The following is a 25,955-nucleotide window of genomic DNA, read 5'->3' on the forward strand; positions in this document are numbered from 1 at the left end:
TAATGGTGGTGAAGGCTGTTGCGAAGGTGTATGGATTGACTTTGTGCCATTGTCTGTAGAAAGATTGCTTACGCGGAATAGCCACTGTGATTCTCTGAGTCCCTGTAATTGAAAATTGATAATTGCGTGGTCAGACCAGTTAACTGACTTCGGGGCTTCGCATGTAAGGAGAGGAGAGTTGGAGAAGATGATATCTAAGGTGTGTCTTGCTATATGAGTAGGGCCATTATTTGTTTTATTAAGATTCAGTGTAGCTAGGTCAGCCAGGAAAGACTACCTTTCTACTTTGTCAAGGCACTCGCTGTGGATCTTAATGTCTCCCAGCAGCGTGAAGTTGCTGGAGGAGATCACGTGTGGAGCCATCAGCTCCATAAGTTGGAGAGAGAATTCAGCTAGAGGTCCTGGGGAGCGATAAACCAATGCCCCATTCCAGTTGTACTGGGTGAGAGATCAATTCTGAATATCAGGATTTCGATCTGTTCATTGGTACGCTGTTCTAATATAGTGATTTTTGCTCTGTCATTATGAATTATGGCCATCCCTCCTCCAATTTTGGGCTGCCTGTCTAGCCTGTGGATCCTATACCCTTCTGGTAGGGGATGGTGATTGCAGGGGTGCTGGTCAGATTCAGCCAAGTCTCTGTAATAAAGCCAACATGGGGGGAGTTGGTGTTTAGCAGGTCCCATATCTCGTTTGCATGTTTGGGGAGGGATCTGACATTTCCCAGAAAGCCTTTCTGTTTTTTTCAGGGGAGAGCGAGTTTGTCTTTATGTTTCAAGGTCGAGTCTACAGCTTTCACAGCCTTTAGTAGGTCTGTGTTGGAAGTGGGATTGGGGTAATGTGGCACAGAATGTGCTAAAGCCAAGTTTGTTCTCTGATACCTGCAGTGTAGGCATGAGAAAACCCCTTCTCTGTCTTGGAGGTGGTGTATTCTATCCTTGTGACAATGGTGGGGAGAATAGCGCTGGTTTTCACCAATAAGTAGAAGCTCTGTCTTGGAGTAGCTAAGTTTGTAGTGCGTACCATGGTCTAGATGTAATTGGGCAGGGTCCCTAGCGGCTGGCGGTGGTCTGGCGCAGATGGGCTTGCCTTTGTCACGCCCGCTGCGTGCTCCGGTTTCCATCAGTTTTATGGGGAATGAGGCGGGACTAGAGCGCTGACCTCCTCCCTGACGGAAGTACCTCCCTCCTCTCAAACGGGATAGCCCGCGGTGGACCGGGGAGAACGGCTTGGGGGAGCCAGCGAGTTGTGCGGGTGTGTAACACGTAGTGCATGCAGTCATTAAAGGAAATATACACAAGAGTTTTAGAATCAGCGCCGCAGTTTAAAATGAGCAGTGTCTGCTTTTGTCCATTTTACAGTTGTAATTCACCGTAGATCAGCTGGTGCTTACAGGTCCTAAGAGGAGGAGCAGCTAGTGCACGATGCTGTTACTTGTTTGTGCGTGTCTGCCTAGTTAAAAGATTGCAATAGTGGAAAATGTAGCCCCTCTCAAGTAGTGGTCTTTGGTGTCATCTTCAGAAAATTGTGGTTGTCCGCTACTTGCAGGCTTGCACTCTATCACAATGTTCCAAGTCTACCAGGTAATATGGCTAGGCCTTTTGCATCTCTGCAAGATGCATTTTCCGAATTATGCTTTGCTCCATCTTATTATTCATAGTTCATAAACTGTAATGCACAAGCAACAGACCTCTTAAAAATAACTTTGAATTAATCTCAGTATAATCGTGTTCAGGCTATTGAATACGCTCCGATATACCCTTATTTTCTCTGCAAAGCAGTGTTTGTGCTAATTTTTCATAACTTGGTAAAAAAAGAATCCCGACTGAAAAGTACTTTTTTGTGACCAGTGGCGTTTTTGCCTTTACCACGAGATGCTCTTCTCCTAATCTCGTATGTTCATGGTTAATGGAAGTCCCCCTCCACAGAGGCGACCATCGAGTAGACTTAGGATTCGCGAGGTATTACAGTTGAAAGAATTACAACTTTTTTTTGGTTGATTTAAGAATTTAAGTCAAGAATTTTAACACATGGTTTTGTTTTTCTTGCAAGGGTGGCGTACTGGAAGACCAGCTGCGAATGCATCTTCTCTGCTGCTTGACTCTCTGCAGGATCTGGGAACCAAACCTGTGTATTGTGACCATTCCTTGGGAATATTACAGCAAGAATCTGGTAATTATTTTGCATAACGTTGTAATTACAAACAGTTGAAGATGCTGGTCGAGAACATTATGGCCCCTTTTCCTTTTTATAATTAACTTAGTCCTTCGCTGTAGCCTATTTGTTTACTCTCAGCAATTTCACCATACAGACCCACAGTTGTAGATAAAAGATGTACTGCTTATAGTAATTTGGAGAGACAAACTGTCTGGTTGAAAGGATTCCCTGTGGAACCAGATGAAGCATAATTGAATCTAATGCACCAGGTGTTACTGCACCCCTCGTTACAGATCCTCTTCTTCCGCAGCACAGAATAGTCTTGTGGGCAAGGGCGTTGATTACTGCATGGTGACTGCTTGATTACTGCATGGTGACTGCTTGATTACTGCATAGGGACTGCTTGATTACTGCATAGTGACTGCTTTATCTTTCTTCACCTACTTCTGAAACTTTGAAGTGGTTCACAGTCACCAGCAACTCTGCCTATAAATTTGGCATAATTAGTCTTAGTCACATACTAAAACAAGCATTAGCAAAGCCAATACGTCTTGCCATTGGGACCTATCGTGTTTGTCAGTGTCTTTTGGTGATGTTGTACAGTGTCCGGGAAGATGGAGGAGACAAGAATGCAGAGTGAGAAGCATGGGCAAGTGAGAGCAACACAGGGGTGGGAGAGAAACAAACGAGGGTGAGAGCACCACGGGGGAGAAGCACATGAGGGAGAGAGCAACACAGCTCTGTGGGGCAGGAAGAAGTACACAAGAGCGAGCAAAATACATGTGAGACCGCAACAAGGAGTGTGAGAGGTTTGGGCTTTTGAGGGTGGAAGCCTACAAAACGAGCTGGAAAACAACTGTAGTCTCATGGAGTGCTTAACTAAAAAGGAAAAAAAAAGTTGGGAGCTAGCAAAGAGATTTTACTCCAGAGGAGTGACAAACATAAGATGAACAAGCTGGGACAAGAAAAGCCATCAAATAAGAAGCAAGCACACGAGTGACAATAAAGCCAAACAACAATAAGCAAAAGGCGGGCTTTAGGTCCCTGTAGATTCTTGGTAAGTCCACAATAGTCCTTTTGCACCTAGACAGCTTGCGCTGTTTGGTAAACACCTGTGAGAAAGTGCCATCTTTCATGCCTTGGTATGCCCCCACTTTTTTCTGAACTGCTGATGTGCTTTGACTGAGTGTGCCCTGGGTCCCTGCCAATCAGGTACCCAGGGCCTGTGTTCCTTCCCTAAAAAGAAAAGCTATGCTGAAACAAAATACCCAATTGCCATCTCTGGCCACCTGTCAGCCCCTAGTAAATGGTACCCAGGGCATGGTGACCAGAGAAGACCCCTGAGGGCTGCAGCACTTATAGTGCCACCCTCAGGGGCCCTGTACAATGGCACCCACACACTGCCTTTGCAGGCCGAGTGCCTAAGTACAGAACTAAAACGAGAGTCAACATGGCACACATCCCTGTGTGCCATGCCCACAGACCCCACTGCCCTGGCATACTTCAGTCACATCTCTAGCTGGGAGCCCTATGCCAGAGGTGAGGGCACAGGTGCATGAGCCCTGTGCCCCTACAGTACCCAGGGCCATTTCTGGGCACAGTAAGTGCAGTGATGCCATTTAAGAGTATATGGTGCTGGGAGGTTGTCATTACGAACTCCACAGCACCATAATGGCTACACTGAAGACTGACAAGTTTGGTACCAAACTTCTCAGCACATTAAACCCGCACTGATGCCAGTGTGGGATTTAATGTAAGATGCACGAAAGGGCTTCTTAGAGATGCCCTCCAAAACCAGAACCTACAATCCACGTCTGGGCTGAGTGGCTGCAGAGGCTGCCAAACAGCAGATATGTAGCTGGACCCCTGGGTGGAGAGCCCCCCCGCTCTCCTGGGCCTGCAACAGTGCACATCCTGGGCGAGGTGCTATGTCTCCTCCCCCAGGATGGACAGGGGAATGCTTCAAAGGCGCATACCGCCTCTGAGAGCTTCTCCAGACCATTTGCTGTACCCAGCAACTGGCCCCCCACCTGTTCTACCCCCACTCTGGCGGGAAGACTGGCGGGAAAAACTACGTCAGGAAGGAGGGTGTGCCAACCTTTGCCAACTCCACCCCTCAGGTGGAGGAGGCGAGGTGAAGCACGACCCCGGGCTCCGGCCATCTTGTAGATGGGGAGCCCTGCCCAATCTCAGCTAGGCTCCTGCCCCCCTCCCACAGGAGAGGAGCAGGCTAGGGGTTGTCCTCACCCCAGGACAGGGACCCATTGATCCCTGCCCTTGCCCTACCTGTAACGCCCGTAAATTTAGGTGCTCCCTGAACCTTCCTTCCTCAGATCCCGATATCAAAAGAAGATAGAAGATCAAGAAGAAGAAGACCCGCCGCGCAGCTGCTAACAACAGGACAACAACAACTGACTTGGCCCCAGCCCTACCGGCCTGTTGATCCTGGAACATGCTCCTGCCTAATCCCGGCGACCTCCGCGGACAGCAACCTTGGGACACCCAGAGGACCTGCCTGCCTTGACCCTCTCGAAGATTGGGACTCCCAACAGCAGAGGCTCTGCTGCAACACCCCACCTGGTGCTCACCGGTAAGCTCCGGACCAGCCCACTCTGCACGAGCCGAGCCCGGGCAGGGCCAACCCGAACCAAGACCACGAGGACGTCCCCCCTGCGACAGGGACCTGAAGTCCAGTGCCCAAAGACCCTCCTCGACGAACCAGCCGACACCTGCAGACTCAGAACCAGGGGCCACCCCAACCGCGACCAGCCGAGGGTAAGCTTTTCCGACCCCCAAAGACACCCCGGCGCCCCGCGGCCCCCTGTGCCTCCCTTTGGGGTACCTACCTGTGCTCCATCATCCCACCTTACCTCTCGAAGTGCTGGTCGCCCCTGGAGAGTCACCGTCCCCGAGCCTTTTTCAAGATCCTCATTGGATACCATTGAGCGCCCGACGGCTCAAAAGCACCCTGCACCCAGCCGCCCGAGTGTCGCTGGCTGTGACCTCTTTGCCCTATCCTACTTCTCCCCTTGCCCAGAGCAAGTGACCAGGAGCCCAGCTCCCAGAGCCGCGTGGCCTGCTAGCCAGCAGCCACCAACCGAAGGCCCCCTTTCCCTCATTGGATAACATTGGGCCTACCTACCTCTGCACCCGGCCGCCCCTGTCCCGCTGGGACTGAACTAACTGTACTCACCTGACCCTGGGGGACCCCTAAGTCTACACCCAGAACCCTAACTTTACCAACCAAGTACTCACCTGGAAACCGGTAATTCACTTACCTGGCATTGAATAACATTGACCCATTTTGACTCAAAAATTTTCTGTGTGAAGTTTTGAAAACTGAAAATATTCCTATAAAATCAGCCAAAGTCCGAATTCGAAGTCTTATAGAGGGGACTATCAGTACCGTTCTTCGTATTCTTCAGGCCAGAATCGATCCCAGTATCAACAGCGCCAGCAACATAGCCAACAATCCTCTTATGGCAAGACGTCCTTTCGTGGTAAAGGCCAGCGAAAAAAACAACGGACGTAGACAATGACCTTTCACTTCAGCCAGTCCCAGATTCATTTCCATCATTAAAAATTGGAGGAAAGATCTCCCATTTCATAGAAAATTGGAAGCAAATTACCACAGACCGTTGGGTTCTACAATTAGTTCAATTCGGCCATTCTCTAGAATTTACGCATATACCTCCCCAGACACCTCCCTGCCCTATGCTTCACAGAAATCTATGTCTGCTTCTCCGAGAAGTCTCTCTTAAGCTTCAGAAAGGGGCGATAGAGAAGCTCCCTCTGTCTCAGCGAGGGAAAGGATTCTATTCCCACTTCTTTTTAGTTCAGAAAAAAGAGAAGAAGTGGAGACCGATTTTGGACCTCAGAGCCCTCAGCAAATTCCTGAAGAAGCAGTCGTTTCGCATGGTAACAATCCAGGAGGTCTTGCAACTCCTGGAAGGGGGAGATTAAATGGCGTTCCTGGACCTTCAGGACGCTTACTTCCACATCCCGTTTCACAGAAAACGCAAAAAATATTTAAGATTTGCAGTGGCAGGCAGACACTTTCAATTTCGCGTCCTGCCCTTCGGACTCAAGTCTGCACCTCGCATCTTTACAAAGTGTCTCTCCCCAGTAGCTGCATATCTCAGACAGCACCACCTTCAAGTCTTTCCATATCTCCTCGACACACAACTAAGGAAAGCCTTCCCATCTTAAGAGAGGAAGGACAAGCTTTTGGCACTGGCTATTCTCGTGGCTTCAAAGAGGACCTTAACGGTCCGCCTTTTCAAATCCCTTCTGGGAATAATGTCATCATGTATCCTCTTAGTACCTCACTGCTGTCTGCGGATGCACCCCCTCCAGGAGGCACTTTCAAAACAATAGGTCCAATGCACAGGGTTGTTCGACGATCTCATAAAAGTGACTCCTCGGATGGTCAAGGCCCTGCAATGGTGGATGTCTTTTCAGAAACTTTCTCAAGGATTACCATTCCTGCTTCCAGCGGCACCGCATATCATCACAACAGACGCCTCCTTGGAAGGTTGGGGAGCTTTTCTCCAGGAGCTACAGATAAGTGGAAAGTGGTCCCCCTTCGAAAAAGAGCTCCTTATCAATCTCCTCGAACTGCGGGCAGTTTTCCTTGCCCTTCAGGCCTTTCTTCCAAGAGTCAGAAATTCCCTGGTGCTCGTCTGTACAGACAACACTACGACGATGCACTACCTCAACAAACAAGGGGGGCTCGCTCTCTGACACTCTCTCATGAGTCGCAGAGAATCTGGAACTGGTTAATCGAACACAATATATCTCTTCGGGCGGAGCACGTCCCAGGCATGGACAATGTACTCGCCGATTCATTAAGCAGACAAAGGACAACGTCTCACGAGTGGGAATTGAATCAAGAGATCCTCAAACAAATCTTCTCACGATGGGGCACTCCTCGGATCGACCTGTTCGCCACAGGATACAACGCCAAATGCCCACACTTCGCAAGTTGGCATCCCCAGAAAGGGTCTCTATGGAATGCATTTTCGATCGCATGGTGCAACATCTTTGCGTACGCCTTTCCACCATTTCCAATGATTCCCAGAGTCCTCAGGAAGTTGAAAGCGGAGCCTTGTACACTCATTTTGATAGCCCTAACTTGGCCACGCCAACATTGGTTCACGGAACTCCACCGCCTGTCTCTGGAGCTGCCAATACGCTTGAAACAGTTTCCGTCTCTACTCACGATGAGCAACCAGCAAGTCCAGCATCTGAATCTGGCTTCACTCAATTTAGCCGCTTGGCTCCGGAGTTCAGAGAACTTCAGAATTTGAATATTCCGCCAGACTGTAGAGCCATCCTGGCTCGAGCACGAGCGGATAGTACCAACAAAGCATACTCTTTAAAGTGGAAGAGATTTTGCATCTGGTGTAATGCTCAAGGGATACATCCTTTCTCTTCCTCTCTGGAACAAGTATTGCCTTATCTTCTCCATCTGGCAAACTCAGGCCTTACTCATGCTTCCGTCAGGGTCCACTTGGCTGCGATATCCCGTTACAGAAGATCTCCTTCGGGCCCTTCTCTTTGGTCTCACAGATTAATCAAACCGTTTTTGAAAGGACTCTACAGGACTTTTTCCCCTGTGAAAATGTTGCCGCCTACCTGGCACCTTAACACAGTCCTTAATCAGCTCATGAAACATCCCTTTGAGCCGGTACACAGGGCGGACCTGAAATATCTCTCTTGGAAGACAGCCCTTCTGCTTGCACTCACCTCCGCAAGGCGAGTGAGTGAGCTCCAAGCCTTCTGAATACAGGAACCCTTTCTGCGATCCAAGCGGGACAGAATAGTTTTACGCACAAATCCAAAATTTATTCCAAAAGGCCCATCGGACTTCCATCGCAATGAACCTGTGGTCTTGCGCTCTTTCTTCCCGAATCCCAGTACTGCAGCGGAAAGGTCGTTACACTCTCTAGATCTTAAACGCTGCCTGAAATTTTATATTGAAAAGACAAAAGCCTTCAGGAAGTCAAATCAGCTATTCGTGGCTTACAGTAGACCCAGGAGGGGCCTTCCACTCACCAAACAAAGTATTTCCCGCTGGATTTCGCCAGCTATTTCATTTTTTCATGAACAAGCAGGGCAACCCCTACAATCTAAAGTGCGAGCACACTCTACCAGGGCAATATCTACGTCCATGGCGCTTTTTGCAGGAGTGCCGGTCATAGACATTTGTACAGCGGCAACATGGAAGTCGCCACATACCTTCACTAGATAGGGAATCAAGAAGCCCGAGGATGTGAGCAAGTCACTCACTTTATAATTTGCTGGCTCACCAGCAGGGCCCAAGATATGATTTGACTTAATCATGTCAGATTATTCTGTCTACCCTCAACTCAGCAGACTATATAGCCAGGGCCTTGGGGTCTTTGGTAACCCTCAGATGCCATGCTTGGCTCAGAGCCTCTGGGTTTTCTTCTGTGGTACAGTCCACCCTGTTGGGGCTGCCGTTCAACTGCATCAAGCTATTTGGGGAAAAGGCAGAATCTGTGTAAGAGTGAGTCAAGACAAGCAGGGCATCTGCATGGACCATTGGCCAGCAACCCCCATCTCCCATTAGACTACAAGTAAAATCAATGGTTTGGGGGGGTTTGCTTGCTGAGAGCAATTTTATTGGTTCTCAAGGCCTTCCTTTCGTTTCTTCGCAGTCAGTTGGTCCAGATCTTGACGGGCATTACAACTGTTCTGTGTTAGATCAGCAAATAGAAAGGAATAGGGTTGCAGATTCACTATCTGGAAGCACTGTGACTCTGGTCTTGGACTCACCAACACAGAGTTTGGCTAGTAGCAAACCAGTGCTCTCTGATCCATCTCCCATTCAGATGGGGTCTCCTTTACCAGCAGGAAAGTAAAGTCCTGCTTCCCAACCTCCAGAGCCTCCACCTTCATGCCTGGAGATTGATCTGGGTATTTTAGTCAAGTCAAGTCCAAGGATCTTTATTCGGATATAAAAACATCCATAAAAGTACATGTACATCACAACAATTCATCGATTAAAACAATTATTTAAAAAGTGGAATAAAATTGCTAGTGCAAATGTACAATATGTAAACTTTTAAGCAATAGTGCAAACTGCAAAGATGAAACAGTAAATCCCTTTGTCAGATCCTGTTCATTAAAAGTGCAAATGTACAATATGTACACTGTTAAGCAATAGTGTAAACTGCAAAGATGTAACAGTAAATCCCTTTATCAGACCATGTTCATTGAAGCACGGGAGCGAATTGCAGACTGAAGGAAACAACTTACTCTAAGGATTACATCATCAGAGCCTAGCATCAATAGATCTCTGAATGCTAAGTAAAAGTCCATCAGAGCGTGTTCTCTGAAATACGGGATTAGGTAAAGTTTAGTATATTTTACATAAAAGACACAAAAAAAATAAAGTGTAAAAGGCTTTGTTTACAACCTAAATTACAAGGACAGTGTAGATTCCCCAAGTTTTTGTTAAAGCCTAATGGAAAGCAAAGTAGGTGTTTGATGCTTCCATCCCTAAAACGAAACAGCAGGCTCCTATTCCATCTGCCCAGTTTTTTGAAGAAGATAACCCTGAGGCGTGTTATTGGGCCTGCCACATGGTTCCAGTAGGGGCATATATTTTATAATAGATGGCTTAAGGTGCTCAGTCCTTTCTCTATCTTTTCGGTATAGGTCGCCCTTTTTACTGAGTTCTTGTGGGTACAGTTAATGGTTAGGGGCAAGGAAAATAAATGTCCCTTTTCCACACTTGCCAAACTTCTCTCTACTGCCCTAAGCCAGGGTATATGGTTAGCCCGCTCACATTTTAGGCAGTCCGTGATGATGTCTCGGGTCAGAGAGGCCGCAGGATTCCGCCATATTTTCAGCCAAAATAGGGCGGGCCTGGATCTTATGAAATCCTCTGTATATGGAAGATTCAATTCCCTATGGCAAATGTAAGTTGGGGCTGAGATTACCGCCCCCAAAGCCTTCCTACAAAATCTGTTCTCTTCGATCTGTATATTAGTACTATTTGAGTATACCCAAATTATTGGTAATTTAGCTGCATTCCAATTGCCAGCGAATGTGGTACAAGCTATTTTCTATGCACACTGTCATTCCAGCGTGGCGCTGTACTCTGGAAGGTGGAATAAGTTTGCCGCTTGGTGTACTCCTGTGCAAAGTGGATCCTTTGAAGTCACATTAGTCAGCTTTCTTGAGTTTTGCACTTTTTCTTGCGCTCAAAATGGGTGTACTGTGGAATTTGTCAAGGGCAGCTTTGTCGGCCGTCTAGACCACTCGTTCCCGTACAGGTTACCCTTTGACGTGGAGTACAAAGATGAAGCCTGTGATTAGCCGGGGGACAGGCCCATGATTAGCGGGGACAGGCTCATGGCCCAATACCCTTCCCCGGTTCAGAGACCCAGGACCGTCGGGAGGTCCATTGGAAGGCCCCCAGTGGTCTCCGGGGTGTGCATGGTTCCCTGCCACCGCCCCGATCCCAGTTCAGGTTAGAGCTAGGGTTTCGTTTTTTTCCCCTGGGAATGCCGCAGCGCTCTTCTGCTGGTGGGCTGGCCGTCGAGCAAACAGCCTCTTTCACTCGCACGGTTGGCTCAGGAGTGAATTCCTGTCCCCTTTGTGGTAACGCTGCATTCAGGTTGTCATTAGCATTTAGGAACCGCAGTGATGCCAGGCCAGCAACCTTTATTACAATCGGTGTGACGGGCCTATTGGTAGGAGGGCTAGCAAATTGTGTCCACCATCTTGGCTGGCCTGGCCACACCCCCAACTAACATTGCTTCAGTTAGCGATTAGTGATGCAATTCTGTAATGTACATTTACTTTGGCTGTGTATTTCTGTTAATCTGGTAACATTTAATTACAGTCTCGATAACTGTTTATCCCATTAAGTTCCTTTTTTCCTATTAAACTTATTTCAGAACAGTTCGTTTCACATTCCCTGGCTCGGCTTGAAAGGATTGGCAAGTGTGATTAAAACTCCCTTTTCCATGCTTGAGGGGGCGAAGAGATGCTGTGGTGATGAACAAGGATCTGACCTCTACAATTCCGAAAGCAGCTTCCACATTTTTCTGCGCATTTTGGCTCAACTGATGAAGAAAGCCAAAGAGAGCGGCGGTTCTCACCCGTGGAAGCAAATTAAGGGACGGTGGGTACATATGTCCTTTTCTCCGCTTGCGTGCACAATTTAGGTTGTTCTTTGGACTCCTGAAGATTTTGTAAGGTTTTTCGGAAATATTTTGTTTTTTAAGTTATTGTGTTTTTGAACTGTAACAGTCGAACTGTAGTGCATATGCTTTTGGGAACTCAGGGCTTACTTGCTTAGTCAACATGAATTTCTCAATATGAACACAGTGTACTTTATTATAATGTCGTGTTTTATCCAGATGGTATGTGCAGAGCAGATGTTGCATTCTGCTTCTGCCAGTCTCCTTGTCCAGTTTTTTTTGTGCTTCTTTTTGTTGCCTGTGCTTCTGTCGTGCTTTGACTAGTTTTGAGGATGCTGCTGGTTTTTAATCGGAGGACATCCTGTTGTAGAATACTTTGGACTTTTTATGTAGTAATTGGCGGCTGGCAACTGGGTTTTGCTTTCATTATTTGGTCTTTGTGCACCATTTAACACCTGTTTGTGAAAGTGATTTCAATCTTGTCATTTTACTAGCCACAAGGTGCTGTCGCAATCACACATGCAATGCTTACTGTGCGTCTCCAACTATCCAGTCTACCTAGAATCGACCACCTGATAACCATGCTAAGGAAGGTGAGGGGCTTTTCAAAGCAGGACACACATTTAGCTGATCATCAAGTGGAGCTGAATAAGAAGTCCCACCATCTGTTGTGTTTCTTAGTCAACTGTTTGCCAGAAGCTAATGCTCATTGGTTTCGGGTTGAGTAGGGTTGTGACATTGCAGGAGAGCAGTCTGGTGCTCAAGTGATAACACAAATCCTATTTTAAAGTATCTTGAGGATACTTAGGAGTCCTCGACTCCCCTCCTTCTGTGTTAGTCAACTTCAACACCTTTGTGTAATTCGAAGTGTGCCAACTGTCCCGCACTACTGGTGCCAACTGTGTAATCTAGTCCTGTAAATGCTCTTCCCCACCTTTGGGTTCTGTATGCCAGGCATTATGTATCACTGGGCTTCTAGGCTTTCTTTAAAAATGGCACTAAAGTTAAACACAGTTTGTGTACCTAATATAATTCTTGGCCTGGATTTACATCTTTCGTTATTATAAAGATGGTCCCCAATATATTTAAGAGTATGCTGCTCTTCGCCAGGGTAACAAACGCATATACAATCCCAAATTCTGTGAGGAAAAGATGGAAGAGGTTTAAGAGGAATTAAAAAAATAGATGATGAATGCAAGTCTCTCCCACATGCACAGTATTATCACTGAAGTAAAGATTGGTATCAAAGAATCCAGGTTTTGCAGCGTGAATCTTTCTGGATTCACTATGCTGTGCATTATTCCGCGGCATTGTGGTTGGGTCCGGATTCGTAGTCTTTTCTTTGTTTTTTTTTTTTTCGTAGCCCCGGTGGGCGTCGGCGTCACACCTCCTTGGGTGCATTTCCGGTGACGTCGGCATGCTTCCTGCGGAAGCTCCCACTCTTGGGCGCCATCTTCAGATTCTTTTTTTCCGCGATCGGGTCTGGATCGTTCCCGTTTGGGCTCCAGACATTTTTGGAGAAAGAAGAAGAAAAATACAGAAATTGCAAAGAAAAGGCATCTGAAGACCCCAGGAGACTTCATCGACGAGGAGTCAGCAAAGGAGAATTCATCGAGATCTTCGACGAACGTCGACGAGCACGCGACCAGGGAGGCCCTGAGCGCTCGATGATGGACAACACGCCGTTCAAGTTCTGCCGTAACTGCCACCACAAGTACGCGCAGAAGGACCAGCACCCGGTATGCAACCTTTGCCTACCTGTAAATCACGAAAGCGAGGACTGCTACGCCTGCTCCGCCTTCACCCCGAAGACCCTTCGTGTGAGAGAGAGACAGAGGGTAGCGCACGCCACCCTGCAGGGGAAGGCCCCGACTCCGTCCCTCTACGATCTGGGGATGTCTTCCGAGGAAGAGGACAACGCTGCCGCCGAAGACGACAGCTACACGGTCGTAGAGACCGATTACACAAAGACTTCTGATAAGGTAGGAGACTCTCCGGCCCCCAAGAACCCGAGAGACTCTGAGTCTCAAAAAAATGAGGGCAAGGCCCCGAAAGCGCCGACGCCAAAACACCTGGCGTCCGCGAGTACCCACAGGCCCAGCGGATCCTCTGAGAAGGAGTCCCCGGCGCCGAGAGCTGCTGAGCAGCAGAAGTCGTCGAAAATCGTCCCCGAAAAGGATCGATCGACGCCGAGGGAGAAGGACCCTAAACTACCGACGCCGACCAGAGACCCAAAATCCGGATCGACGTCGACGTCGAAAACTTCGGCACCGAAAAGCACGGCGCCGAGCCAACCGCCGAAAAGAGCGGCCGAACCATCCGACGCGGAACACGCGGCCGAGATGGAGAAAAAGAGAAGGCGCGTCGAGGCCGAAATGGAAAACATCTTGCAGCGGAAGAAATATTTTGACGCAAAGATGAAAACCTTCACGATCCCACACAAGACCAAACCACCAGTGGTGGAGGTGGTCGAGGAAGAAGACGAGGTCGCCGAGGAACAAGACCCGGACGTCGAGGTGGTCTTACAGGAGGTGGATTACCTAGATGTCGACACCGACAGCCCGGAGGAGGCTGTCGACACATATCCCTCGAGGCCCTCGCCGCCAGACGACATCGGGGCCTACAATTCGGTGATAAGGTCTGCCGCAGCGGCATTCAAACTCAAGCTCGACGAAGAGAAGCAGAAAGCAGACTTCCTTCTAGAGACATTGCTCCCCACACAAACAAGGAGCCAATACCTGCCAATGCTCGAGAGCGTCTTGGTTCAAGGGAAGGAAGCATTCAGGGAGCCCGCAACATGCAAGGCAGTAACTCCCAGAACAGAGAAGAAATACAAACATTCCTCAAAAGACCCACCCTACATTCAGGGGACGGTCTCTGCAGACTCCATTATCATGGCCATAGCAAGGAAGAGGGCTAACGTACCCACTACTTCTGGACCACCACCGGATAAGGAGAGCAAGAGGATGGATCTGGTGGGCAGAGGATCGAACGGATCGCCGCGACCCACTGGTGCATGGCTAATTCCAACGCACTGATAAACAGGCACATGTACCAGATCATGGAGGAGCTGGGGCAGTTGGTGAAGGACCTGCCCCAGGATGCCAGACAGAAGGCCGAAAAGCTGGTTGAAGAAGGGAAGAACGTGGCGGCAAATTCTTGCCTTAAGACGGCCCTGGATGGAGCGGACACCTCCAGCAGGCTCATGATGATGGGTGTCACTGAAAGAAGACACGCCTGGCTCAGGATTTCAGGTTTCAAACCAGAGGTGCAACACAGCATCATGAACACACCGTTCAACGGCGACATGCTTTTCGGAACAACAGTTGATGAGAAGCTCAGTCAACTAAAAAAGGACAACGAAACAGCAAGGTCCATGGGAGCATTGCAGTTCAGAGGCAACAAAAGGGGCACCCCGTCACGGAGGCCTGGCGGGAGAGGTGGAAACCAGCCAGGTACATCACACCAAGCTTTCCAACAGACGCACCAGGCAGACTCGCAGGCTCAGCAGGCTCAGCAGGGTCAGCAGAAGCAGTCCTGGCAATACCAACAAAGAGGCCAGTCCTTTCGAGGGAGAGGAAATGGACGTGGACAGAATAGAAGAGGGGGACAGCAGCCCGCCTCTAAGTGACTTCAAAAAACCCTGTGTGCCCACCCACAGAAAAGATCCCAGGGGGAAGCACGTACAGAGGGGTCAAGACAAGCTACACATCTACGACCACATAACACCAGTGGGAGGAAGATTAAGATTTTACCTCCAAGAATGGAGAGAAATCACATCAGACAAATGGATCCTCAACATCATCCAATTTGGATACTGCATAGAGTTGGAGGGGAGGCCAACAAGCAGGAAACCAAAAAGAAAACCACTAGCAAGCAAGCAGCTAGAGTGTCTTCAGGAAGAAGTAAAGGAACTCCTGCGGAAGCAGGCCATAGAACGGGTACCCTTCAAGGAAAGAAACAAAGGAATATACTCAAGGTACTTCCTGGTACCAAAAGTAGACGAGACAATGAGACCCATTCTGGACCTAAGGTTCCTGAACAAATTCATAAGAACGCAAAAATTCAAAATGACCTCCCTGCAAGAGGTGCTCCCGCAACTGCAGATCGGGGACTTCATGGTCACAATAGACCTCAAGGACGCCTACCTGCACATCCCAATGAACAGAAAGCACAAGCATATGCTCAGGTTCACCATCGGAGAAAGCCACTACCAGTTCACGACACTAGCCTTCGGGCTGAAATCGGCACCAAGGGTCTTCACAAAGTGCCTCGCAGCAGTCGCAGCGCACCTACGAAGGCAGGGAATACATGTATACCCCTACCTGGACGACTGGCTGGTGAAAGCAAACTCATACCAGAAATGCAAGCAGCACGCACACACAGTGACGAGCACGCTCATAACCCTGGGGTTCTCCATCCGTTGGAAGAAATCTTCAATGGAGCCGGAACAAGTGAAGATCTTCCTGGGAGCACAGATCAACACCTTACAGGGCAAGGTGTTCCCCAGCGAGAAGAGGGCGAAGGGCGCTGGTGAAGGAAACTCGTCTCTACCGGAAGGGACAAGCTCGGACAGTGAGCAAGATCATGGGGATGATGGCATCATGCATCCACCTGGTACCGAATGTACGTCTCCACATGAGACCCATTCAAGAATGGCTACAGGAGCAATGGTCACAAGCTACAAGCAGTTGGGAGGATCTAGTGGTTGTAACGCACGCAGTGCAGAAGGAGATGACATGGTGGACCATGGAGAACATAACAAGGGGAAAGCCTCTAACGCCCCCAACGCCAACAGTGACCATCACCAGAGACGCATCCCTGAAGGGATGGGGCGCTCACATGGAGGAGCTCAAGGTGAGGGGACTGTGGACGCCAGCAGATGCGACAAAGCACATCAATTACCTAGAATTGAAGACAATCTTCCTTGCACTGAAAGCTTTCCAAACAAAACTGTACAAGCACAAGGTGTTGCTACAAACAGACAACACCACCGCGATGTTCTACATCAACAAGCAGGGGGGCACACAGTCAGCCCCGCTTTCAACGCTGGCGCAGGAGATATGGAAATGGGCCATCCCTCTCAAGATAGACCTACTAGCCATACACCTACCATGGAAGGACAACATACAAGCAGATTGGCTCAGCAGACAGACATCGGCATCCCACGAGTGGGAGCTCAATGCTCAAGAGACGAGGTGGCTGTTCGACAGATGGGGAACACCATCAGTGGACTTGTTTGCCACACGCCGGAATGCAAAATGCCAAAACTTCGCATCCAGACAGCCCGAGGAGGGGTCACTGGGGAATGCCCTATGGATAGATTGGTCCGGGACATTTGCTTACGCCTTTCCCCCGATACCACTGATGCACAGAGTGCTGAGCAAGTGCAGAGCGAGCAACATGACCCTGAAGCTGGTCGCGCCACAGTGGGCCAGACAGACATGGTTCTCGCAGATCATGGAGATGACATAGTGTGCACCCCACAGATTCGGCAGGAGAAAAGACCTACTCTCCATGCAGAACGGAGAGGTGCTACACCCAGAGCCAGAGAGCCTGAGCCTAGTAGCGCGGCTCCTGAGGACATAGAGTTCGCACATTTGAGACTGCCAGAAAGCACCTTGAGGGTCCTTCTGGAGGCACGGAGGCCCAGCACTCGGAAGTGCTACGTAGCGAAATGGAAAAGATTCACAACGTGGTGCAGGAAAGAAGGACTTCACAATAAAATGAAGAAGGACTCCACAGTGCTAAAGTACCTGACACACTTGCTGGAGAAGAACCTTAGCTCATCCTCGTTGAGAGTTCACTTGGCAGCGATAGTCGCCTACACAAGAGGAGAGACGTGCAGGAGTTTCTTCACATCACAGTTGGTGAAGAGATTCCTGGAAGGAGCGAAAAGGATCGCACCACCCAAGCGGGTGCCGCCACCTGCATGGAACTTGAACATAGTCCTAACGGAACTCATGAAAGAGTCCTTTGAACCACTTCACAAGGCCTCCCTAAAGATGATAACTATGAAAACAGCTTTCCTGGTTGCAATAACGTCCTTACGCAGAGTAAGCGAGCTTCAGGCGCTAACGCTACAAGAACCCTACATACAAATACACAATGATAGGGTTGTGATGAGGACTGGCCCACACTTCATGCCGAAGGTGGTATCCAAATTCCACATGAACCAGTCTATACAGATACCGAGTTTTTTCCAAAAACCAACAACTAGCGCAGAGCGGGCTCTGCACACCCTGGACGCCAGAAGGGCAGTCATGCACTACATTGAGAGGACGAAGGGACACAGGAAATCAAAACAGTTCTTCGTGTCATTCGCCAACAGTTTCATGGGAAAGGCAGTAACCAAAAAGACTATTGCACGATGGGTCACACAGACAATTCAACTCTGCCACAAACGTGCAGGACAAGAGCTAGCAGAGGGGACACGTGCCCACTCCACTGGGAAAAAGGGTGCCACAATAGCTTTCCTGGCTAACACACCCATAGAGGACATATGCCTGGCGGCAACATGGGCTTCAGTGCACACGTTCACGAAGCACTACTGTGTGGATATACAGATGAACAAGGAAGCACAAGTCGGACAAAAGGTGCTCCAGCACATATTCAATAACCAATGCTCATCTTCCACCCAGCCGCCACAGAGATGAGAAACCGCTACAAAATCTATGCACAGCATAGTGAATCCAGAAAGATTCACGCTGCAAAACGAATAGTTTTCTTACCTGTCGGTGTAGTTTTGCAGCTTGAAGATCTTTCTGGATTCACTAGCGAACCCACCCACCTCCGCCAGAAAGATGAGGCTGGAGAGAGAAGAGGTGGTTAAAAAAGAAAGGACCTTAAGAGTACAAAGCGGTAAAATATCACCTAAATAGAACATTGCCATTACTTCGGAAACGAAAGAAACATGGAAAAAAAGAACCCGAAGATGGCGCCCAAGAGTGGGAGCTTCCGCAGGAAGCATGCCGACGTCACCGGAAATGCACCCAAGGAGGTGTGACGCCGACACCCACCTGGGCTACGAAAAAACTAAGAAAAGACTACGAATCCGGACCCAACCACAAGACCGCGGAATAATGCACAGCATAGTGAATCCAGAAAGATCTTCAAGCTGCAAAACTACACCGACGGGTAAGAAAACTATTCGTTACTTCGGGAACAGCCGAACCAATGTGATCTTAAAAGTATTGAAAAAGCACTAAAAAGTTCAAAAATTGCCTTAGTAAAATAATGGAAACCGTTAAAAGAAAAGCTGCGAGTTAATGCGGTAAACAGCTAAGTGGGTACGATTCTTGGGAATGCTCTTTGAAACAGTGTGTGACACCCAAGTGCATACAAAGCTTTTATTATATCGATCACCGTTCCAGAACGCCGTTCCTCGGCATGTGGTGTGGTAGAGATATTTTACCAGCGAGTTGCTTGGGACCCACATTCTGGGCCTCTATCTTTCCTTCATTTCTTTCCAGGAAACAATGCGGTTTCAAATTCTTATGCACTTGCTGTCACATGTTTTAAATGGCATTTCTCTGTCCTATTTTTAACAATCCAACTAATAGGGACATCCCACAGTCCATACATTGCCTCTTTCTCCCACCTCATGCATCCCTCACAATCAGACGTCTCTTTCCTCTCCGCATCTCCCTTTCTGCACTTTGGAACTAGATACCATCTTTGACTTTGCCATCTCATCTCACTACCTTTCTGATACTTTCTCTGCCCGTGCCTCCAAATCTCCTGCCTTTTGCACAAAGGGAAACATCTGACTTGTTTAGCTGATTCTTGTTCACGGCCACAGCCTTTTTTTTTGGCATCCACAGTTTCAAATTTGAGTAGTAATGCTGATAACAAAGTCCTGTCCCGCCCTCTAATTTTCTCTAATATCCTAGTACGAATCGTTCCTAAAGGTTTCACCCTGGGAAAAACCCTGCAAATGATTTACAATCCTGATTCTTAAAACTTTATTCCGGTGAGATGGTACCAGTGACATTTCTACAAGGTTTACTGAACTGCTCACTATAAACACCTGGATTTTCCTTTCATGTTTTGCAACCTCTCTTCTGTCTTCAACAGATAGGCATTGCATTCACCTTTCTGCCATGTGGAGTTAGGTTTCCTGAGCAAAGCACTCTTTTGCTGCACCTCATACCTTTATTGAGTGGTGACATTCTGTATCCTGGAGCTGTGTCCACTCTTCAACCACCTCTCTCTCCTTGGCTCTCATCCATAGCTGTTTTTTCCTATCCTATTCCTGCTATATACACTGCTTCCGTACTAGCTGTTCTCTCCTTACTTGGATTCGATGTTTTCTGACCCCATCAAAGTGCAGCAGTTTCCCTTCTGTGAGGTTGAACTGCGACTGGTAAATCTGACTCCTTCAAACTCAAACACTTTTCTTTCTGTAGCTTATTTTGGGGTGGAGGTAGTAAATGTTAGTGCAATACCTTCCTACTGTCTTTTTAGTTTGGAGAGTGGTACATTTTATAATTCAAAATGTAGCATTTTTTTACCTTTTTTGTTACATTTTGGAATGTTAATGTTGTTTTGCTTTTGATTCAATTTTTATTTAATGGCGGAGGATCCAAGATGGCGGATTGACACCGCCAGGAGTGGGGGCGCTGAGCCGGGTCCAGGTCTGAAGCAATAGCCACGCTATGACCCGACACAGTATACAGCGCTGATCCGCGAACTGCTGGTATACAATTAAACCTACATTACGGAGCAACCAGCGGAGCAACCTGGACTCTGGAGGGCTCACCTCGATTAAATGAGTAACACTCTAACATTGATGGACACGGAGACGGAGACGGAGGCTGATGTGGAAATTGCGGCAGATCAGGAGCTGTTTCCAAAGCTTATTTTTCTCCGCCGGTGCTAAAAGAACTGAGACACCGCAACTGCCGCGAGTAACTGCAAGGACTCGGCGGGGTTGGGCAAGCCTGTTAAAGTGGATCAGGCTGGGATCGGCATCCGCATCAGCAGCGATCCGCTGGCCAGGTCTGCGTTCCTCCATAGCACCGGCAGCAGCCCAGCCGGAGAGAGCGAGCGTCTGCAGGATGGCGCCGAAACCTCCCACACGGACAACGCGCAATACAACAGCGAGCGGGAGAGCAGGAGCCTCGGCAGTTTCACTGTCGGTGACCGCAATCAACGAGATACTGGCAAGCAAGAAATCCACCTTGGATACGGCTCAGAGCTCGGCTCAGGGCACCGAGCAGGAGATACAGCTTGGAGTAAGCGGGGGGACAGGAGCAGCAGCGGCGGCAGCGGCAACGGAGAACGTTGAAACGCTGCTAGAAAATAATCAAGGTAATACAGTCGATAAGGGTCAAATGGGAGGCAATGCTGCAAATGTAGAGGAAGGGGAGCAGAATAACTTATAGGACCCTGTGAAACAATCTCAAAATGACGCTATTACAGTTATCACAGCTCCCACAGCTCAGGCTAATATTGAGGTACGGACCTTAGACACAGCTCTACTGGGAAACGGAGTTGCAGCAGCGGCGGCAGCGGAGAACACTGCTGATCTAAATCCTACCATTAGCACTACCATTATTAACAATACTAGTAGCACTTTTGTCCATCATATCGACCCTCAAGCACTTCAGTCTCCAATACTGAATTCATCCAGTACTGACACCAACGCTAAAACTTCCTCTAGCGTCACTAATGCTATTAATGTTACTAGTTTCTCCCTCGATAAAGGCTGTGTTGTGGAGGTGACAGAAACTGAAAGAATTGCAAATGATGTTAACGCAGACATAGGTGAAACAGATGAAGAGTATGTGGATGTCAATGAACAGGGGAGTAACACGCCCTTATGTTTGATCAAAGACAAAAATAAAACTGTACCTAAAAAGCCGAAGGGGAAAAGTAAGAATAAGATGGTTAAAATGGCGGGCAAAACGAAGACAAACGCCTTGAAGGCTATCGCTGAAAACAGCCCTATCAGACAATGGGTGCAGGCTAAGGGTGGTGTGAAAACCATGGCTCTGCGACTATCTGGTAATAGCCCCAATGATGTAATCACTGTACCCACCGGCAAAACAAAAGTTGATGTTCCACTCAGCCCTACCCAACCTATTCTCACTGAGAAATTAAAGGTTACTGGAGCTAGCACTGGAGTTAGTACGATGGATCAGTTACAACCTTACTCTTCTGCATCCACCCTGATATTTACCGGAGACAATCCTGCTTCAGCTTCTGTGTTAATCGACTGTAGCAATACCAGCAGTAACAGTGGGGATAGTGGCAATAACGGTAGTGACAGCATAATTGATGATATGTGTGATATGCCCAAGGCTACTACTCCGGAGGTTTTAAGGACCCCACTAAGTGAATCTATACAAGTAACGCACTTGGGTGACAATATTTCATCCTCATCAACTGGGGCAACTGAGTGGATACCGCATGGGGAAGTGACTGCTTCTTTCCAGACAATCTTGCATCTCCTAAATGAACAGAAACAAGAGGCCAAAACTCACTATCAGCAAATGAGAGAAGACAACAACAGAACTCAAATTTCTTTACAAGAGATGGCATGTAAATTGGGAGCAGTGTCGCAGGACATAGAAGAATTGCAGCAGAGAGTGGCTGCTATAGAAGAGAAATCACAAAGTTCTGAGGCAGGATTGAATAGGCATGATTCACAAATAGCCCAGATGCAGGCCAAACTGGAAGATTTGGAGAATAGGAATAGAAGGCAGAACCTTCGTGTCTTTGGTATTGCGGAAGGAGCAGAGGGGGCAGATCCGAGGGCATACATTACTCATTTGTTTCAAAAGGCTTTTCCTGATCTCTCAGACTGGGACTGGGACTCACAGATCCAGCGCGCACATCGATTACCCTTATTCCAGAGAGATAAGAGCGGGAAATTTCCAAGACCTATTCTGATTTACATTGGCAACTATCTGCTTCGACAAGCCATCTCCTTAAAAGCACGCCCTAATACCCCAGTTACTATTGAGTCAGTCACCTTCTTTGTGAGATCAGATTTAAGTAAACTGTCGCTAGAGAAAAGATGGAAGCTAAAACAATTTATAGATCCGATCAAAGAACTCGGATTTCAAGCTTATCTGCAAGAACCTGCAAAGCTAAAAGTGATAAAAAATGGCCGTTCATATTTTTTTTGGGATGTAGATGAGGTCGAAAAAGCAATTACCTCCTGGAAAAATGGGTAATGATTGAGCTCAGGACTAATGTTAAGTAAATACTGGTGTAATTGGGGTGTTATGTTTCTTTCTTTTTGGTCTCATTGGCCTTATTAGATATATTGGATATATTGAAGTCAATATCTTTTCAGTCTCTCGCCACTCATAAAATTTTCACAGGATATTAATTGATTGCTTATATGACAATGAAGAGGTTAAAATTGAGACAATGAGAAAATGCGTAGTACTGTGTCGTATGGACTAACTATAAATACCTGGACTCGGTTAGCGTTCCACCCACCTACTGCCAGGTGAACGGCAGTCAACAGGGAGGGGGGATCCACAGGTAAACACGGGGTGGGGGGAGGCAGTATCAGAGTGTGGGGTGGGTTAAGGGAAGTAATGGTTTGGGGTAAAAATTGCATCAAAGGACACAAAAATGACAAAGAAAAAATTAAGACATTTTACAAGGCACTGATTGTGATTATTTTTGGTTACATAGGTAAGGAAATATATAATTTAGAATGCATTTAATAAAGTGCTTAACCTGGAATGTTTCAGGATTAAACAACAAAATTAAGCGCCGTCTTGTCTATGAGGAACTTAGGATGTATAGTCCGCAAATAGCAGTTCTAACTGAAACACATATTGCCTATAAAGACAAACAACTGATCAAACAATTAGGATTTGATCCAATAGTTTGCACGGAATTTCATGCTTCAATTAGGGGAGTAGCGATCTTAAAACATAAAGGACTGAAATGTGAAATAATTAAGACTCTAACCGATAAAGCTGGCAGATGGGCGATAGCGCAGATAAAGCTAGGAAACTTCAAACTTACAATATGTGGAGTTTATGCTTCTAATCAAGATGAGCCTATAATCTTTGACCAAATTAATATGGAACTACTGGGATGGGGGGGAGAGATTATTGTGTTAGGAGATTTTAATTGCATAATGAACTATAAATTGGATATCACAAGAAAAAATGCTTTTCAAAGGATGAGGAAAACTAGAGCTGCAATTGTGGATTTGGCAGCAATTCATCTTTTAAAAGATGTATGGAGATCTTTAAATCCCGATATAGCTGGATACACTTTTTATTCTGCTGCACATAAGGTATGCTCACGCATTGATATGATATGGGCCTCCGGCTTGATTCTTGATAAATGCAAATGTTCAATGGATATATATCCAAGGGTGACATCTGATCATAACCCGATCTCTATAACATTTACACTTACAACTGAGGAAAAAACTACTCGCTCCTTCTCTTTTCCTCGTTACTTATTTTCTGACGCCATGTTTATAAATCAGCTCAAAGAGCATATAAAAGAATTCATTGATATTAACAGACAATCGAGCTTACCATGGATAGTCTGGGATTCATGTAAAGCTAGCGTACGGGGATTTACCCAACAATACATTTGGCGACAAAACAAAGAACTTCGAACTATAAATCAACAAAGGTTAAACGAAATCAGGGATATTGAACTCCAGATATCTGATGCTATCTGTAACAATGTTTTAAACTTAGAAGATTTAAACTTCAAACTAATTGAGCTTAAAGCAGCAATTAAAAACCTTTTGAGGGACAAAAGCATTAATAAACTTAAAAAATATCATTTAGAACAGTATGAAAATGGAGATAAAAGTGGGAAATTACTGGCTTACAAAGTTGCGGAAGATCGCTCCATTAATACGGTTAAAGAAATTAAAGGGGACAATAATCAATTATTCTGTGATCCAAAATCGATTCTACAACAGTTTGCTTCCTTCTATCAAACTCTTTATACACCGGAAGATGCTATCTTAGATGACTGTATTAATAATTATATTGATGTTAATAAAGTCAATAACTTAGATCCAGATCAATCGGCTCAATTAGAGGCCGAGATCACCCCTTTAGAAATTAGGGGCGCAATTAAATCTCTTGCAATGGGTAAAGCTGTTGGGGAAGATCTTATTCCTTTGGAATTGTATAAATATTGCACTGAAGAAGTATTACCACTATTTGTTGATGTGATTAGTGCTATTGGTAAAGGGCAACAAGCACCCAGATCATGGAATCTAACTCAAATTATTTTCTTTTTGAAAAAAGGAAAAGCACCACAAGAGAGGGGATCTTACAGGCCTATCTTTCTTATTAACAGCGATGCAAAAATCTTTGCCAAAATACTGGCTACTAGATTAGCTCCATATATGTCCCAACTTGTCTCTCCCCAACAACACGGTTTCATCCCTAAGCGTGACACCACAGCACATATTAACATGGCTATATCAGCTTTCGATGCAGCACGGATTAAACACACCCCACTCGGTATGATTTTATTAGACGCTGAAAAAGCATTTGACCGGGTGGGGTGGGGTTTTCTGTGGGCCGCACTACAGGCATTTGGTATTAAAGGAAAACATCTACGATGGATTCAATCTTTATATGATAATCCTATGGGTAAGATTTCATATATGGGAAAATGCTCTTCTTTGTTTTCCATTAAAAGAGGGACAAGGCAAGGGTGCCCTTTATCACCATTACTTTTTGCTCTTGCAATAGAGCCTTTTTTAATTGCTTTACAACGTCAAACACTAATCTGCCCTTTTTTTAATGGATTAGACAAATTAGATATAACTGTATATGCTGACAATATCGCAGTTTTTCCCCAGATGTCGCTAAAACTATGAAAGGTATTTTAATAGAAGCTGGCATCTATGGCTCAGTTTCTGGTTACAAACTTAATACCACCAAAACTCAAATCGTCATGAATTACCAATCTACCACTCCTGTCCCTGGAATTAGCAATGTAGCCACCTACTTAGGTGTCAAAATATGCTCAGATACTGATTCCATCATAGGACTAAATTACGAACCTTTATTAAAAGAAACTGCCATGCAACTTAAGAAATGGCATAAACTTCCTATCAATATGATTGGTCGAATAAATTTAATAAAAATGAAAATTCTGCCTAAATTCTTGTATTTGTTTCGAACAATCCCTTTGCGGGTCAATAATTCCTTCTTCACCAGACTAGAAGGTATCATTGGCGGTTTTGTATGGGGATATAAAAAAGCCCGGCGTGCTGTATCACTGCTTAAACTTCCCTTTAGTCAAGGAGGACTGCTTTTTCCGGACTTTAAATTTTACTACTGGTCAGCATTTATGATTCGGATTTGCAGTTTGGCAGTTCTGGATAAATGTTTATATTTTCACAAGTTTCTATTAGGATTAGATGTCAATATGTTTTTGTATAGGATGAATGACCCCAACTATTTTAAAAGGGTTAAATTTAAGACCATAAGGGACACTGTGAGTATCTGGCGATCTATTATGGCTAAGTGCAATACATCTCTTTTTCACAGTCAAACACCTTTATGGGGCAATCCCGGCTTTCCTACTATTTTTCATGACACAGCCTGTCAAATGTTTTTAAACTCTGGTATTAGACTTCTGGGGGATTTATATGATCAT

At 46.6% G+C, this 25,955-nt stretch overlaps 1 protein-coding gene across 3 annotated transcripts in view; it reads left to right on the forward strand.

Annotated features, from left to right (window-relative positions):
* Positions 1 to 25,955, forward strand: part of MMS22L (MMS22 like, DNA repair protein) — a 602,587-nt gene that overhangs the window by 205,140 nt on the left and 371,492 nt on the right. For all 3 annotated transcript variants that reach the window (XM_078648222.1, XM_078648223.1, XM_078648221.1), the window contains exons 11-12: positions 2,053 to 2,172; positions 11,091 to 11,317. In XM_078648222.1, coding sequence (XP_078504348.1) covers positions 2,053 to 2,172; positions 11,091 to 11,317 — 347 coding nt within the window. The remainder of the gene's footprint in view (positions 1 to 2,052; positions 2,173 to 11,090; positions 11,318 to 25,955) is intronic.

Source organism: Lissotriton helveticus, chromosome 6 (assembly GCF_964261635.1).
Source record: "Lissotriton helveticus chromosome 6, aLisHel1.1, whole genome shotgun sequence".
Lineage (NCBI taxonomy): Eukaryota > Metazoa > Chordata > Amphibia > Caudata > Salamandridae > Lissotriton > Lissotriton helveticus.